Source organism: Trachurus japonicus, chromosome 21 (genome assembly GCF_045865225.1).
Source record: "Trachurus japonicus isolate A0001 chromosome 21, Traja_1.0".
In the NCBI taxonomy this organism is placed as follows: Eukaryota; Metazoa; Chordata; class Actinopteri; order Carangiformes; family Carangidae; genus Trachurus; species Trachurus japonicus.
The window spans coordinates 11,618,227-11,636,294 of record NC_140927.1 but is presented as its reverse complement, the minus strand read 5'-3'; the positions used below and the strand labels follow the sequence as shown (position 1 = coordinate 11,636,294).

General features: G+C 39.1%; 1 protein-coding gene across 1 annotated transcript in view; it reads left to right on the top strand.

Moving 5' to 3' along the window:
• The first annotated feature begins 667 nt into the window (after positions 1-667).
• Positions 668-18,068, top strand: part of LOC146964803 (polycystin-1-like protein 2) — a 52,543-nt gene continuing 35,142 nt past the window's right edge. Inside the window, exons 1-19 of the mRNA XM_085765569.1 lie at positions 668-953; positions 2,008-2,166; positions 2,256-2,444; positions 5,734-5,844; positions 7,725-7,863; positions 10,610-10,839; positions 11,015-11,205; positions 12,325-12,544; positions 12,670-12,812; positions 12,929-13,079; positions 13,836-14,025; positions 14,431-14,569; positions 15,286-15,417; positions 15,482-15,860; positions 15,963-16,105; positions 16,191-16,376; positions 16,641-16,778; positions 16,987-17,121; positions 17,541-17,665. Coding sequence (XP_085621695.1) covers positions 668-953; positions 2,008-2,166; positions 2,256-2,444; positions 5,734-5,844; positions 7,725-7,863; positions 10,610-10,839; positions 11,015-11,205; positions 12,325-12,544; positions 12,670-12,812; positions 12,929-13,079; positions 13,836-14,025; positions 14,431-14,569; positions 15,286-15,417; positions 15,482-15,860; positions 15,963-16,105; positions 16,191-16,376; positions 16,641-16,778; positions 16,987-17,121; positions 17,541-17,665 — 3,386 coding nt within the window. The remainder of the gene's footprint in view (positions 954-2,007; positions 2,167-2,255; positions 2,445-5,733; positions 5,845-7,724; positions 7,864-10,609; positions 10,840-11,014; positions 11,206-12,324; positions 12,545-12,669; positions 12,813-12,928; positions 13,080-13,835; positions 14,026-14,430; positions 14,570-15,285; positions 15,418-15,481; positions 15,861-15,962; positions 16,106-16,190; positions 16,377-16,640; positions 16,779-16,986; positions 17,122-17,540; positions 17,666-18,068) is intronic.

The following is an 18,068-nucleotide window of genomic DNA, read 5'->3' as shown; positions in this document are numbered from 1 at the left end:
TGGCGAGGTTTTTCTTGTTCTGTTAAGCTGCCCACTGTGCCTGTAGAAAACCATCAAAATGGATGACAACAGTCAAGTAGTGAGAAATCAATGAGCTACAAGATGTTTAAAATGTTGAGGAGAAATGCACAGATTGTTAATAATCATTTGTGGAGTGACACACAAGTACTGATGTGAATCCACTTTGTACCTGTGGTTAAATAAAATGCAATGTTGATAAGACTGTACAATGGGGAATGTGTAGTTTCACTATGTTTCAGCTGAAGGCAGCGTGACCTCGGGATCATTCTTTCTTAGTCGATGGATCGATTTGGCATCTCCAAAAAAAAAATGGGTGATGTATCATGATGTAACAAACCGATGAACCTTGTGCACTTTGCCATTCTGTCTGAAACTCGTTGTGCTTTTGTTGCAGCTCTGTCTGTACACAAAGGCAATGCATTGGTTTTTGAGAAAGCCTGGCTGTTGAGCAAACACTGTTCCCCTGATGGCAGAAAGGTGTGTGACAAAGGGGCAATGTCAGGCCCATTTAAAGGCAGGCTGTCACCTGGGTGTGTGTATAAGAGCATTAAACAAGGAAAAACGATATCAGTTAACCCTACAATGTTAGTGTCAAGTTGAGACGAGCAAAGTGAGAGTATCATTTCTGAAGTGAAAACAGAAAAGGATGTGTTGGACAATTCTGCAGCTGCTGATGATTGTGACACTCAGCTGTCCATCATGTGCTGAAGGTGAGACAGGGGCTTCTGTTTCCTGTCCAGAACATCAGAAGGGCTTTTTAGGCTCCTGCTATGAGTTTGTGGGTCACCAGCACCCTTTCTTCAAGGCTCAAGCTTGGTGTGAGAGGAGTGGAGGCCACCTCGCATTTGTCCCTGATGAAGACACTCAGCATTTCCTTCAAAGACATCTGGACCCTGACAAAAACATGTGGATTGGAGTAGCAGCTGTTGAAGGTAAGAAGTACAGACACCTGCTTGTGCTCATTCATTAAATGTGTGTCTGAGAGTGTCTCCCTCAGTATTTGGATTTACCTGTCAAATCAATAAAGATAACATACTTAAGCACAGATGATTAATAATCATAGTCTTGTGGTACAATCTGCACAACAGTGTGCAATTTATTAGAATTTCCTCCATTTCTTGACAAATAAGCTCCAACTGGGATTTCTCATTTCTCACATTCTCACTCTCCTCTCCTCATTACTCCATCCATCTATTCCTACACCCCCCCCCCAGTTAAGTTCAAAATTAGTTCCTATGACCATTTTGCAAGTACAAGATTTAAAACAAAGTCCTTAAGCAGTTTCTTGTAGTCATATTCTACATTTCTTGTTTAATGTGTCCACAGGCCTTCTTCTTCATCTTCTTCTTCTTCTCCGTCCAGTAAATGTTTTTTTTTGTTGTTGTTGTTGTTGTTGTTGTTTTCCAATCTCAAAGGGTGATAGTAAAAAAAGAATACATGAATGAAAAGCACACATATTACACTGTTCATTTTGGAATAACATTTAAACTTTTCTCTGGAGATACTGTCAGTGAGTTGGTGCATTATGAATGTACCCATCCAGCATATTCATCAGTTTGCATTTAGGCCAGATGAATAGCAACCTCACATTCACATCCACATTTAATTTCATACTGATAAAGCAGCAGTAGAAATTGATAGTGATTGTTTCAAAATAAAAAATGTGATTTCATACAGTAGTAAAGGAACATATTATCTTCATCATTTAATCATTTAACTGATAAGATTTCTTAATGTGCAGGAGCATGTACAATACCCAGCTTCCTTGTTTGACATGGTGAATTTCATTGAATATGTTGCTTATTGAGTTTATGTTAAACAAAATGAGACACTGTTGAAAAGGAACTTTAGGGTCAAGGTGTGTTTTTTAATTACATTGTTACATGGTTGAGAAGAATTTCTACAGACAGATGAAAAACTGTCTTAATACAAAGATATTAAGCTCAAACTGTACATATACTCAGCAGGGGTTTGTTCCCTCCCCAGGTGCTCTCTCTTGGCTGGATGGTTCACATATCGCCTATTCAAACTGGGCGAGACGCCCACAGCCGGAAGCAGCCTGTGGACATATTTTAAAAGACTCAGGCTTCCGCTGGGAGGCCACAGCAGACTGCAACAAAGAGCTACACTTCATCTGCCAGTTTGGTACGTAGTGACTCATGCAATGATTCTGAGTAGCCCACTGAATCACTCCATGATGAGTTACTGCTTTGCATTGCTTTTGTTTTCCTCAGAATCTGGGAGGTCCATTGTGTGTGCGGATCACAACACCACTCTGCAGTGTGCCTCCGGTCAAGTGATAATCATAGACAGTGGTTTCTACGGTCATAAGAACAGTCATTACTGTCGATCCTCACTCTCCCTGCCAACTACATCCACACCACATCAGTGTGGCTGGGTAGATGTTGGAGAGACAATTACAGGTAAAACACGGTCATACGGTTCTAAAACATTCATTATTTACTTGTTATAGTTTCTGAGTGAAGTGATGTGTACTGCTTATGCCATTAGCTAATCCAGAGCAACTAAGGCACTTGACCTACACAATAAGCACTCTTAAACCTCCCTCATTCAATCTGCTTTACTCATCAGGAAATATCTGAATGGAATGACAAACATATGCCTGGCTGCACATATTATGAACACTGTGATGAAACTGAACCCACTTTTTAAGGACAAAGTGTATTGTCTCCAAGCATTACTGGAAAAGAACTATTGGCAATCAGGGTGGAAGAATAGTCACCCAATAAAAGCTTTAAAGATGTCAGTAAATATTGACTCATGCAATTACCTGACAACTATCCATCCATTCATTCCCCAAACTCACTCATCCTGTTCAAGGTCTCAGGGCACTGCAGCTCTTCCGAGCATGAGATGGGTATGGTACACACTGTACGTCAGCAGACCAAACACAACACAGAAGTTTAACGTGATGAGAACCAAGCCTATTTTCTAGGCCTTTTCTCGAAAATTGCATATCCATAATAAAATGAGTATATCTCTGCAACCACAAGGTCCATTTGAATACTTTTGGTGTCACAGTAAAGGGAAAAAATTGAGAAATTGCCGAGATGTGTAAATTTCAGTATATGTGTTACTGGTGAAGAGTAAATGAAAATGGCACACAGGAAAAATTCAATAAATTTAATATTCGCCCCTCAAAAATCATATTTTGGATGAGTGTCTGCTAAAGCTCAAAACCTTTATCAAATCATATGAACATTATCTCTGCAGTGGTTGATTCTGATAAAGTGAAGCAGTACAAAATTATTGAGATTTTACTACAAAATATTCAGGCGAGCTTTCTGAAATGTCCATTTTTGGCACAGCTTGGAACCACCTGCCACTATAAACCATTGTGTAATCTTTATTTTCACACAATTTGCATACCGGTAAACTGAAAAAGAATCAACCAGGACTAAATAAAAACTATCTAGGCCCTCTGTGTCCCTCGGTGTAAGCTGCCCTGACCTGCTTATTTGGGTGCAGCTCATTCTGGTTGATGTGATTGACAGTACTGGCAGCCAATCAGAATCAGCAGAATCCTGAAATGCGTGACGTGCGGGCTGTTGTGTGCGGCGCTCATAAATGTTCCCCCGGACCGATTTAAATGTAACACCAGTCAAAGGTCAAACTGGAAATATTGTGGATTTACCCATAAAACAAACTTTTCACGGCAAAACAGCAAAGGTAAGAGGAAATTTACAATCATGTTTTGGCCAAGCAGTGTCTGTGTTTGCTCGACTTTGCTCGTTTTTGGCTTCTCTCTCTGCCGTGCTTCTGTGTAGCTTCTGCGTAGCCGCGGCTGCTATGTATCGTTGCAATCTTTGTAGCCTGAGCGGTAGCTGATGTGTTTTGCATAATGTACAGTAATATACGAGCCAGAAATTTGGTGACTGGGTCCACACAGAGGTGCTTCATGAAGTTTGATGTTTAGTTTGGGTCATATAAACATGTTTTTTACACGTTGTAGTAGGTCAGATTCTGCTGTTTAATTTGATGTATGTATATGACTATATTCTATCATAATTAGTGCAGTAGAGGCTCTGTGGTTGTTCTGTATGTCTTCCAGTCCCTCAATTGGGGGATACTTGGGGTTATAAAGGTGCAAAGAGGTAAATTCACATGACCATTAGGCTATGTCATTAAACACATTTACATTAGCCTATCACGCTGGTAAAACTATATTCACAAGCTCTGCATTTTTATTTTACATAGCCTACACATAGTGAACAAATACAGGACACATCTAAAACATCACATAGGCTAATGACTGAAGTTATCCCAGGTCCCTTCATACAGAGCTATAAAAGTGTAGCCCTTATAATATTTGATTACCAAACACTTACTGTATGCCATGACTAAGCTCTTGGTGACAGCAGACCCACAATCTACATCCCCACGAATACTTGCAGAAAGTGACAGGAGGAGAGATGCAGAAACACACAAACTGCAAGAGAGTGAAGAGGCTGAGTTAGTGACATGAGAAATGAATGCATTCAAGTGAAGAGAGAGTGGAAGAGAGAGGAGCTCATTATGAGAACTGATTGACAATAAGGCATCCACATTGAATCTGAACTCTGACGCATCTTCTGTAGAAAAGGACGGAAATGGAAATGAATATGAAAATAAAGACATACACAGGTCTCTGGTTTAAGTTCATTTTGTAACTTAATAAGTCATCATCTTTTCCAGGGGAAGGTCAAAACCATTATGTGGACTGAAAAGCTTCATATTACACCATACAGTAGGCTAACCCAGTTATCTCAGGGTCATACTGTGTGTCTTGCCCTCAGCTTGACTGATTCTACAAATTATGAGGTCTGAATCTATATTCTTAACTTCTACACACTTCTAAAAAGCACTGTCTCAAGGTCACTGAAAAACCCATAACAATGAACAAGCTAGTGCAGCTGGTCGACAGCAGCTTCACATTTTACCAGCCTTTCTGACTCTAACTGACAACGATTTACACCTTTAACAGCAGTTTTGTTTTATAGAGGACTCACTCAAGCTGCATAATTAATTGCAACATAATCAAAAATGTAATACTAAGCAATGTATAAAAAAAACTGACACTGAATCAGTGACAGCTGATAGAAAGGAAGCACACTGAAGGCTGGATGTATCCAGATGTTTTGCATAATTGAATAACTAAAAAATGATTGAATCCTGCATATTACACAGTTGATAAATTCAGCTCTATTAACACCGCAGACATCTCTAATATGAGTGTTTGCATTTATGTGGCACATCTGGCATTTATCCTTTTTTTATTATTATTTATATTTATATATTTTGTACTAATGTCACTAAGAAAACAATCAGAATAAGTACACCACTGGTCTTAACATGTGCAACAGACATTTGTGTGAGTGACTGTGAGAGTGGCTCAGGTTCAGGTCGTCCACTGTCACAGATTTGACAGCTTCCCCAGCTCCTCCTGCCTGCATGTTTAAGTGTCCTTGAGCATGAAACTGAGTATGAGCAAGCCTGAATGAGAGTGTGCATGTGAATGTGAAGTGCTAAAACCTTTGATGATGATGATGATGATGATAAATGTTAATGACTTTATGAGTGGTTATGTGTTGTATGAACACAAATGTTCATCACCAGAACACTAAATATGAAACAGTAGTGTAAACGTCCTTGAAGTTGTTGTCATTGCTTTGTGTTATTAGTGGCTGATTATGCTCTCTGTGTGTTTTCCAGCCCGCTGCAGAGGACATCAGGTTTGCCTGATTTCTGAAGTTGTGAACTCCTTTGGTGAAACGTGCCCTCAGCTGGGGAGCTACCTGTCTGTGGATTACCACTGCAAAGATGGTCTGTCACAATAATTAGAATTAATCAGTTCAATTATAAATCTGGCAGGGGAAATATCACACTTTCTATATCCAAATGGAAACCAAGCCTGTTTTATACCGCCTCTTTACTACAATCTGCTCTGTTTTGAGTCATTAGAAGAGCCAGTAGACTCAGAGTCAGAGTCAGAGTATCTTTATTGTCATTATTCTGGATAATGAAATTGTCTTCGGACCCACGGCTTAAAAACACAACATACAATACAGTAATAAATAGAATAGAAAAAAAAATAATAATAAAGAATACAATTGATGAACACAGAGATGTTTGCACAAGTATGTGGGGTGGCTGGGGACAGGGGAATAAAGTGCATTTGTGCAAGTCTGAGTGTATCTGGGAGGGAAAGTACGTGTGAGTGTGTGTGTGTGTGCGTGTATGCCACTACAAGGGGGCGATTGCCTTCACCGCTCTAGGAAAAAAACTATTCTTAAGCCTTGTAGTGGTTGCCTTGATGTACCTGTACCGCTTGCCAGACGGTAGCGGTACAAACAGTTCGTTCGTTCGTAAGGATAAGAGAACCACAAAAAACATTACAAATTTATTTTTTCTCAAGACAGAGATGGCTTTTCTAGCCCTCATGTTGTGTTCTGTTCAAATGTGATTAAAAAGTTTGATCTCTGAAAATGTAGTTGATTGGATCAGACTGACCCAAGATTCCGTGACTTTGTCCACAAAGAGGATTTTAACACACAACAGAAATTGTATTTATTTGCATACTTTTGTACTCTCTGGGTGTTCCTGGTTAAAAATAACCAGATAAGTGGGCGAGACAACAATTAGTGTAAAAAAAAAAAAAAAAAACTGAGCTCAGGTGCATCCTCATTTGTCAGATGGCCAAAATGGACAGATGTCCTTGGTAACTTTGACCTAAAGTAGTCTGTGAAACAAGACAGTATATTATATGTTTCATCTGATCATCTCATCTATTTCCATCCAGAAATTTTGTTTTATTGGAACTCTAATTCAAGATAGCTACGAGCCATACAGCCATAAATAACCAACAGAAGTTCAAAACTTGTAATGTTCACAAAAACTCAAGTTGATAAAAATAAATAAATAACACAACAAGCAGTGATATTATTAAAGTGTTTTTGATGAGTATTAATGAAACAGTCATTTAGACAGGGAACACACATTTTTTCAACCTGAAATAAACACAACATGAGGGCTAGCATACTCTTAATTTAGAAATGAAAAGAAATACTATGGCATTTTAAATTTTTACTAACTTATTTTTGCATAAACAGCTTTTAAATGTCCTGTTTAGAGGAGGGCTAATTCAGCACCCGTTTTATTGGAGATGTTAACCTGTCTGCTCTGCCACCTGTCATTCTGCTTCATTCCTTTTGCAGTTAAAGATGGGGACACAATTACAACTCCAGTCAGGGACCGGCCATCAAAACAGGGATTTTCGCAGAGAAATGGGAATGTCTGTTCCTACTAAAGCTGTCGAGCAAATGTATTGCAGTAAGATTTACTGCTGAAATGTAGTTGAGTGAAACTAAAGTAGCATAAAAGGAAAATAACCCACCCCAAAACTGAGTTACAGCTCTTAGTGAAATACTTTCCACCACTGATAATGAAATACCTATTAATAAAGTCACATGGATTTTAAGATTGTTTAGTTACCCATGAGAAGTTAGTGGTGCCAACTACTTTCAATGGAAAATACCCAAGCATGAAAATATGTATTGTAATATTTATAATTACAGGCAAGAACAATATGTAAATGTTTCCAGGGCCTCTGCTGTCTGCTGAGATGAGGAGATCTGATCTGTGCTTGTTTATTATTTGAAAATAATTGGTTAAGGGCACCATGCTGTATTTCTTTCACCCCCCAGGACTCACATTGACAGTGAACTCTGTGGCTGCTGTTTTTATGGATATTACCATCAAGTGGCTGTGGCACTTCTCATGGAAACTGATCTGCAGGCTGAGCACCGGTGATGGCCGTAATATTTATCTGGATACTCAACAGGGGTGAGTACTGTCAGTAACAGACCATGTGAGTTTAAGGGTATAATTTGTGCCTGACTGCACCTGAATGCAACATCAGATGCAACAGAGTCAGTTTATTCAGTTCAAATCGAAAGCAGGCAGGCAGACAATCAGGCAAAGGTACCAAATCACTAGGCAGGCTCGGAGGTCAATAAACAAAGTAACTGGTCATACACTCACTACGAAATACACAAGGAAAGGGTTGTGTAAGAACAACAAGACAATCTTGCGCATGAATGGGGAGTACAGCACAACACGAGGGAGAGGGAGACAGTGAGACACAGGTGAAACCAAGGGGGCAGTTGTCGGTCTGAGAAGTGAAGCTCACTTCCGCGTTCAAAAAACTGTAATCCCCTCGGCTGTCGCTGGGGGCTGGCTCCAGAAGGGAGCAACTCCAATTGAGCCCCATGTTAAAATAGCCGATTTTACAGCTTAAAAAAACATATTTACAGCCTGGTACATTTTATTTTTTTGGTCTCAACCGATAGTTTCTACCCCCGCACACACTCTGAGGGGGGTGAATTTTTTTAAAACTCTACCGTTCTACTATTATTAGGTTTAAAGTTCTGACCAATTAGGGCGCAGAACCGTTGAGTGACAGGTCCGGAGACCACTGCTTCGAGGCCAGTGGGCGGGCCCTCAGCCGGCCAACGGCCGCACCGCTCCAAATATGGCAAGTAGAATCCAACATGGCGCGGTTCAAACCCCCGTAGTAGCGGCACAAAACAGACTCCCCCAAACCAATGGGTGACGCCACGGGTGCTACGTCCATTCTTTTTACAGTCTATGGGTGAAACACATAAGGGCGAGGAAAACAGACAGTAAGACACAGACTTCAAAATAAAACAGGAAGTGATCATGCTACTTCCTATTAACAGCAATATTAAAGCTGATTTTCTCCTTCGCTCCTCCATGTGTGTTACCATCATAGACTGTAAAAAGAATGGACGTAGCGTCCGTGACGTCACCCATTGGTTTTGGGAGTCGTTTTTGTGACTCAAATATGGCGGCCTGAACAGCGCCATGTTGGATTGGCCGGCCGAGAACCCGCCCACTGGCCTCGAAGCAGCTGTCCACGGAGCTGCTCGGACCTGTCACTCAACGTTTCCGCGCCCTAATTGACCAGAGTTTTAACCTAATAACAGTAAAACGGTAGAGTTAAAAAAAAAAATTCACCCCCTTCAGAGTGTGTGCAGGGGTAGAAACTATCGATTGAGACGAAAAAACGTTCTGACACCAGGCTTTTAACATGTTTATTGAGGATGTAAAGTCGGCGATTTTAACATGGGGGTCTATGGAGAATGCTCCCTTCTGACACCAGCCCCCAGAGGAAGCCAGGGGGATTGCAGTTTTTTGAACGCGGAAGTGAGCTTCACTTCTCAGACCGACAACTGCCCCCTTGGTTACCATAGACTGTAAAGCACCCAGAGGAATTGGCGCCAACTAGTGGTGCAAACAAATATTATCTGCAGGGCCTTTCTGCAACTGCAAAGGTCTGACGGATGGAAACTAGCTCTGAACTAAATCCAGCACACTTACATGACGCCACGGCGTTAAATTGTTCATTTATGTGCATTGTCCTCGACAAATAAACAATAAATGAAATGAAATGATCTAAATCATTAGTATTTGCACACAAATAATGAAAATGTGCAACATGTGAGAATGGCCACTATTGGCATATGACATTTTATGGTTAAAATAATGAATGCATGATAAATATTGCTAAGCTATTCCTCTGCAAAGGTTATCATACCAATAAATAATGTGGACCTATATAGGAAGAAGAAAATGGCACCAAGAATTTGTCCACTCTTTCGATTGCGATGGTGGCCTGTCTCATTCTGTCCATGAAAACTACCAGTCTGCAATGGTTATCATGCCAAACTCACTGTGAACTATGTCTACCAAGTCAAAGAAACAAACTAGAAATTGCCTATCTGTTCAATTGCCATAGGCCAAATTGGGGTCTTGGCTCATGGACTAAATCAAAATTAACTTCATGACCTATAAACAAAACAGGGGCCAGTCTCATCTTATCAACAGCAATTACAGGTGTTACAGGTTACAGGCATTATTGAGTAACTACAGTAAATTATTATAACTTGAATAAAAGTATATTGAGTCACAATGTATAGAAATCACACTTTAAAGGAATGTTACAGATACGGATAACATAGAATCAAAGCATGTCATGATAACAATGAAGGACTATACTGGATCTTCTGTTTTATATGTTTATGAACTTGTTGATGATTGTTTGAGATGTTATGAACTTTTACCACACAATATGACATGAGTCATAATCCATGTTTCTGTACATGGGTTTGATATTTAAAAGAAAGGAGGCTGACAGACAGATTTCCTTATAATTTAAGATGATGGACTGTTGGCTGTTTCTCCTCAGATTTCTGTCAGGCAAACACTTGTAGAGAAATATATTTTCAAATAACAAATAAATAAAGACATTTTTTTTTTAATTTCACTCACAAGTTAGTAAGTGAGAAATGTCTGCAGTGGAAAATCATTAATTAGACCATGGACTAGGCTATATGTCATAGGCTACTGCAGTGAAATTAGACTCCCTCAAATATGTATGCAGCTGTATCTCCAGTTTTCATAGTGATTCAGTGCTGGTTTATGTATTCCACACATAAAGCAGTGTTTCCATCCAGGGACAAAATAAATGAAATGAAATGATAATTTTCTTTATGTATTTTTTTCTCAGGATTGAAAGCACCTTCATACATAAATATACTTATCCAAGTTCATTTGTTGTGGCAGTTGAATGCAGCAACAATGACACACGCATTACAGCTCAGAGAATAATTTCCATCCTGGAGCCTGTCACCGGGCTCAGTGTCGTGGGGTGCTATGCTGGAAAGTTGTTTTTTCATGTTACCAACTGCAAAGCCCTGTATGGAGAGGCAATTCATATTCAAATTGAAGCAAAAGCAGGTATGTCACAACATGATGAAATATATAAATACAGTCTATTATTCAACCTGTAAAATTTGTTCACTGTGGGGAAAAATAAAGGTTAGATGGTTTTTTATTTTATTTTAATTGTCTTTCCCCAGATGTAATGAATTTGAATTGTTGTTCAGAGTTTTTCTTTTTGCTTTTCCTGGAGGTTCAAATGTGACATACAGAATCCAGAGTGATGAAATGGTGCTCTCCAGTTTATCTGTGGTCAGAGGAAATATTTCCCACAACCTCACTGTGTCTCCTGGGATGGTGAAGCACCTCGGGCCTGGCTGTCACCATCTGAGCCTTTATGCATCCAACATTGTGACGTTCCCTGAAGTGTCTACAGACCTGCAGGTGAATCAACCACAACCAAGTGAACGTCTTGTCTACTGTTGCTGTTGTCTAAGTCCCATACAGAGATTGATATAGAGTTATAAATAGAGATAGATTCTTGACTTGTCTCCTTAATTCACATCTGGTTCTTTAGTAATAATAATAATGTTAACAGTAAGAATTGTTACAAACTAAAAATGAATAATAAACCTGAAACGTTGATTTCCTTTAGCTGAGGTGTTATAGAGCTTAATCGTGGTAGTGGCATGTGAAATATAAAGTTACCATTTTGATCATTTGATTATGGAGATGACTTTCCTAATTAGAAATTTAAATTTAACCTTTAATTATTGCAACACATCAGACAGTTTGCGGCATATCTGCAAACACCAGGACACAGTGGATGCACCAGCCCCCCCATGCATTTTATCACTTTTCACTTCAAAACTCCAAACTTTAATCCTGGTGTCTCTAATCAGTGTTAAACTTTTAAACAGTGGAACATGGTGTGAAAAGAATCACTGATCAAATAATAATCACAATCAAACTTACACTGCCACTTTGGGTGCCGTGTTAAACAGATGTTTTTTGAGAACAGGGTTTAAATGATTATGCCGCTGCAACAAATGAACACTTGTATCACACACAAGTATAACTATTGTTCTCTGACCACAGCTATTACTATATTATTAAATGTAAGGAAATACCTTACAGGCAATTCAGTTTTAGAATAACAATACTTCATTTCACTATATTATCTTTGAGCAACTCATAGTGAAAAAAAGATGAAAAAGTAAAGTAAAAGTATCTGGTATGTTTTAAACATTCATTTATGTATCATTAGTTACCAATAACACAATTCTGTAAAAAGTATCATTGGTGCTAATTAAAATGTTGACATGTACTAACAACAGGTTATTATGTGTAAACAGAAATATGTTTCAGGGTTGCCAGGTTGTAAGCCTTCACCATGCACAGATGAAGGTGGAGCGTTTCAGCTTCTACACTAATGGCAAATAACAATCTGTCAATGGCTTACTGTAATCTGGAATCATTGTCTGCTATGATGAATTTGACCACAATATGAGAAAGAAATGGTTGTGTTTCTCACTGTTTTTGTCAATTCTACTCATACCTCAGGTGTGCGTATTAGAAAAAGTAGCTGGGCTTCAAGTGTCAATGTTGCCAGAAGGAGAGGAATGTCTGGACTCTCCAGATGTTACTGTTGGTGTTTCCCTTGAACAAGGAACGCCTGTGCTGCTCCACTTCTCTCTGACCGGAGGAAATGGCAATTCATTCTATGAAATCAGAGAAATGAATGCGAGGAAGGGAATTTTTCACATCAGACACAGTGGTCAAGGTATGGAAGACATAGCAAAAAAACAGGGGCCACATTTGAGGAAAAATACCACTGTAGTACAACGATTTCTGAGAGGTGCAAACATTTGAACCCAGCTGAATAAAGAACATTGTGTTGCATTACAGGACCTGGACAAATGACACTCACAGCACAAAATGACTTTTCGTCTCTGGAAGTACATGTGGACATGCTCGCTTCCTGTGGCAAAGATTCAGTCATTCAACTAAATGATCACAATGAGCACTGGTTTGGTTTTCATCAGGGACTTGTAAGATCTTATGTCGTATTTTTTACACATTGGTGTGGGGTGATATTTTTTTGAGAGAATACTCACATCTTGCATTATCTACTGTATTATTTAGAAAACCTTTTCTTCTTTTTCAGAGAAAGCAACATCTAAGAGTTGCCAGATCTCCACTGACTATCTCTGTAGTACCTACAAACACAGTGTCAGACAAACTGAAAAAGATCACCCTCTCCATAACAGAAACATCTGCACTAAACGACCCAGAGAAAAGGTACCAGTGGATGTGCAGTAAGTATCATGCTTCTCTCTACCTAAACTTGTTGAATTGAATGTTTAGTTAAATTTTCACCATGTTTTGATTTATTGCTCATAAGTGTTGCCATAATATTAAATCCTTGCTCACCGTACAGTTGCTTCACTTGTCAGACTTAGCATTCACACAGGACACATGTTGAGATAATGGTAGCATATTTATAACTCTGACTTTTCATAAACATATTCTGATTTTCGACAGAGCTTGTCACTGTTAACCTGCAGTTGTCGATTTTGGCATCTGAAATAACAGCTGTCAGCTGGCAGAGTTTATGAGCTGTCATAAGCTAGCTAGTTAAGTCAACCTGAGCTCCACAAATCACAGTGTTTCCAGTCTTGATTTTCATCCAGCTGATTTTAAATTAGTAAGAGTCTTGAATTTAATATATAGGTTACTATTTAGTACAACCTGTTTCTTTCATTTTAGACCTTATGAGAGGAAACTCTTTTATTATAAGGATTACTCAGTGTGTCTGACGAAAGCACCATCTTGAATAACATAGTGTGGGTTGCTGAAGTGCAGATTTCTTTTTTCTCAAATCCTACCAAGAAAGGACAGTGTTAGGCCTCCACAACCTGTTTGAGAACAGGGCCTATAATACTGTTATTTTGTTTGCGCTTGTATCAGAGTCAGTATTACCATTAGAGTGTTTTAAAAACTGAACATTAGTCTCGATGTGTTGTATCTGCCTGAATTGCAGAAGTGTAATGACTTCACTTGTTGCTCCACAGAACATTCGTGTAAATGCCAAGGAGAATTTGAGACAAAGATACACATCATCACAGAAGGTTGCCTACCAGATCCATTTAAATTTAATAGGTATTATTTCAGAGTGATAGACAGAGATGATAATGAGGTGGAAAAAAGTCGATCCACATGCATCGGCCTTATTCCTGAGCCCGACAACGAAGCTTTGTTGAGGTACTTTTTCGAGAAATCACTTGTCTCTGTGTCTTATCTGATGGAGTGTAATGTTCCTGTACTGGAAATGTGTTGAGGAGGTGAAACACTGAAATTAACATTTATGACACTATTTTTCTGAGTAAAATCATTGGAGAAAATTGGACTGCTTTGGTAAAGAGTTTGTATGTCACATTTTCTGTTAAACAGAAGCTGTTATTTTATCTAAACATTTGGCATATTATTCCTTCATTGACTATACCCTATCAAACATAAATCAAACCAACAAAAAGTAGGCAAATGGTTTTATCAGTCAACATATTTATATTGGAGCACAGTATGTTTACACTGTTGTGGTAGGTGGTTTTAATTAGCAGCTTTTTTGAGAGGTTAACCACATTGTCCTTGTTATTTCCTGTACCATAGTCTGTCTTGTACTGAAAACTGCAACCCAGCAAAGATCAGCAAGGACACAAAAATAAAAAAACTTGAATGTAAGAAAAATGACGTGTGTTCACAAGTCGTGTGGCACATTGAGGACCCACGTGATGACAGTCATTGGCCAGTAAGTCTCTTAACAAATCAGTGATACCTATTTAGAATTAAAGTTATGTTATGTTTTTTATTAAAGCTATGGTCGACATTGTGAAAGACGATGAGAAAGATTTGAACCCCCCCCACACACACACACACACACGCACAGTGGATAGTGCTGCTCACTTTTGAATCATCCAAAACACATACTATCAAACATCCAAATACCTCCATACTGCTTGTCCATACTGACCCAAGTGTCCTGAAGCCACAACATGAAAAAGTTTTCAGAAAAAAATAATTTGATCCCTGTTTTTAGCCTTGTTGTAGTAGTAGCTCCCAGTGGCTCTGTTGATGTTCGTGCGCATGCGCAAGATTTACTGCGAGATGTTCATTCGTCATTGTAAACCATTGGATGTATGATGTAAACACAGATTTTGGGTGAAGTATCCCTTTAATACAAACCTCTCATAGTTTCAAATGTGGAAGTGGGTCCGAACGAGGTGGGACGAGGAGCAGGAGAGTGTCAAAATTGAGCGAGGGGATTGGATGGAGGGTCAATTTCTCTGCAGGTCTGCAGCCGCTAGAGAGAATGGATTTTTTTTTTTGTTCCTTTTGCTCTTCACATTGTGTAGGTCGTACTATTGGGCAATAACCGCCATCTAAATTATGTTAATAATAATGATCAATCTTTCTCAACGTTGACCATAGCTTTAATTTGTTAATCTAATCTTAATCTATTCACAGGATGAGACGGCGCATTGCTACAAAAAAAGAGGGAAAGTACCACTTATAGAGAAACAAGATGGTGGTACTAAATACACTGTGAAGAAGGAGTATCTTAAAACAGCCAAGCAAAAGCAGCAGGATGTCACTGTAGTGGTGACGTATGGTGAGCATGCTGTGCAACATGTACATATGTATACTATATAGTTTCTTTGAGATAATACAAATGTCATCTTGTCTTCTGATTTTGACCAAAGGCGGTGATAAACCTCTTTTTACAAAATACATCATAAAGACATCATCTACGCAGAATCCATCTCCTACCACAGGACTACCAGCTACCAGTGTTACAACAGCCAAAGGTGGAGAGAACACACCTCAAAAACCAGCCACTGGTGGTCCTATTACTACTGCACCTGGTAGTTTCAGCACCACCATTAATGCAGCTTCACCATCTTTGCCGTCAACCACCAAAAATGCTGAAGGACTCTCGTGTAGTATAAACCCGTCAAATGGAACAATACTTAGTGCTTTCATTATAACTTGCAAGACCAAAGATCCCTGTCCTAAATGTGACTACTGTTTCAAGGCTGAGGGTAAGTACACCAGGTTACTTAAAAAAAATCTCTTTTCATAAAGAACATAGTGTAGAAATACTGCTATATTAATACAACTTATCTTGGTTAAAAAATTGGCAGGTAAACATCTGCGCTGCAGCAAAAACAATGAAGTGAAAGCTGTCTTCCTTCCCCTTGGTGACAGCAGCTCTGACTACAAGCTGATAATTAAAGCTACAGCAAAAGATAAAAGTGTTGTAGTTAGCACCACTATTACTACACAGGTTGGTCAAAAATTGGGTTATTGAAAGAACAATACATAGAGTAGCGCTCTGCTTCTCTGTTATACTCATGGCCTTTTGCCCACAGGTCAAGGACTCCACAAACGACGCAGGTTCTTCAGTAGAAAGCCTGAAGGCGTCAGTGGAGGATACTGTGGCTCAGCTGAGGAAACAGGGCCTTTTGTCAGCAGAAACCACAGGACAGATGTTCATGTCTGTGACCAACAAACTGAACAGTCAATCTGATGAATCAAAAAAAGATGATAGGCAAAAGGTAATCCCAGGGGGCACACTAAGACTGAATGAGTATTGAAGATTTGTGTATATGTTAATGTTTGACATGAATAAATGGACATATTCACCTACACAATACTGCAGCTTTGAATATCAATGTTATGATGGATGACCCAGAATTTGGCAGCGACACTTATGTAATAATTGAGCCACACACATTTTTCAATGTGTAATTCACTCTAGATATTACTACTACCATTAAATGCCAATCCCATATGCTTGTGAATGCTTTTATCTGTTAAAGCTTCGTGAGCAGATGCTGAACATAATGGTTGATACTGTAGCGGAGGCTCCCATCAGCTCCCCAGAAGAAGTTCAGCTGACGGCCAGAGTTCTCACCGCAGTTGTCCAGAAGGGCACTGAACTCAGCTCCTCAGCTCAGGTACTGTTATCCCCACACACATTAAAAGCACAGACATCATTATTATGAATATGAATATGCCAAGTGCCTTCACAGAGATGCACTGCTTTATGTTGATGAATATACTGCAAGGACAAGGTTACCCCTGTTAGGCCTTGTGATTTGTATGTGTAGGGATGTCCTTGATAACCAAAAAAAAAAAACAGTGAAAGTTGATTTGAACCTGCAGGCAGAGGCGTCATTATTCTTTGCCAACCTCAGTTCATCTCTGGCCAACATGAAAGTGAACAAAATTGAAGAAGTACTCACTGCAGCCACCACAATTGTGAAAGGAGCGAGCCATATCCTCAGCTATTCTTCCAGTGTGAGTCATTGAACCTCATGGCCTCTTCTGATGGGACTACCAACTAGCTTGGCTGATTAAATATGGGATTTGAATGGGACATTTGACTTATTCTAGGTGTATTTACAATCCACATTCAGTTTCTTGCATATCTGTTGATTCTCCATTTGCCTCTTTATCAGCCAGGCACCATGGAGTTTAAAGTGAATTTGTTAGCAGATGGTTAAACTTAGTACACAACATACTGACAATGGTCCCATGATTTTTCATTACCGTATGTACAACTTGGGCTAAAATGTTGTCAAGAATAGTGTCTAGACCAGGTGCTGGGCAAATAATGCAAAACCAAACTTCTCAGAAATATTAAAATGTCTGTTTGAAATTGCAAAGGAAAAAAAACAATGTCTCCCCTCTAATGCATGATGTGCTGCCTTTTTCAGAAAAACATTTCTGATTCCCTTCTTGTTGCACTGAAAAACACACAGAGTGCCCTACTGAACTTTCAAGATACTAATAAGGGACCAACTGTTATCCAAGAATCTAATATTGGTGTTCTTGTCAATAGGTAAGTTCAGCCTCAGCAACTTGTAAAGAAGCCAGACAAACCGCTCAAAACATTGGGAATTGCCTTTATTTTCTTTTGCTCTGTGTTAAATATCTTTTAAAGCTGGTTTTCTTAGCAAAGTGGGATGGTCTGCTTCTGACTAGACATAGCAAAATCAATGATATGGTACCCATATCACAACTAGCCTACTCAATACAAATGATGACTTATGTTGTTATAGTGTATGTTGTCTTCAGAAAGAGTTATCTGCTCCATCATTTAGTTAATCCACTTCAAGTCCTGTTAGTGTTGTTTAAAAGAGCTGTTTTTTTGTTTTGTTTTTTTCACACCCTGCATTAGTGTTAGCAGATTAGCTATTCCCTTACAAGTGGAGGGCTTCATCCATTGTTGCATTTAAAACAAG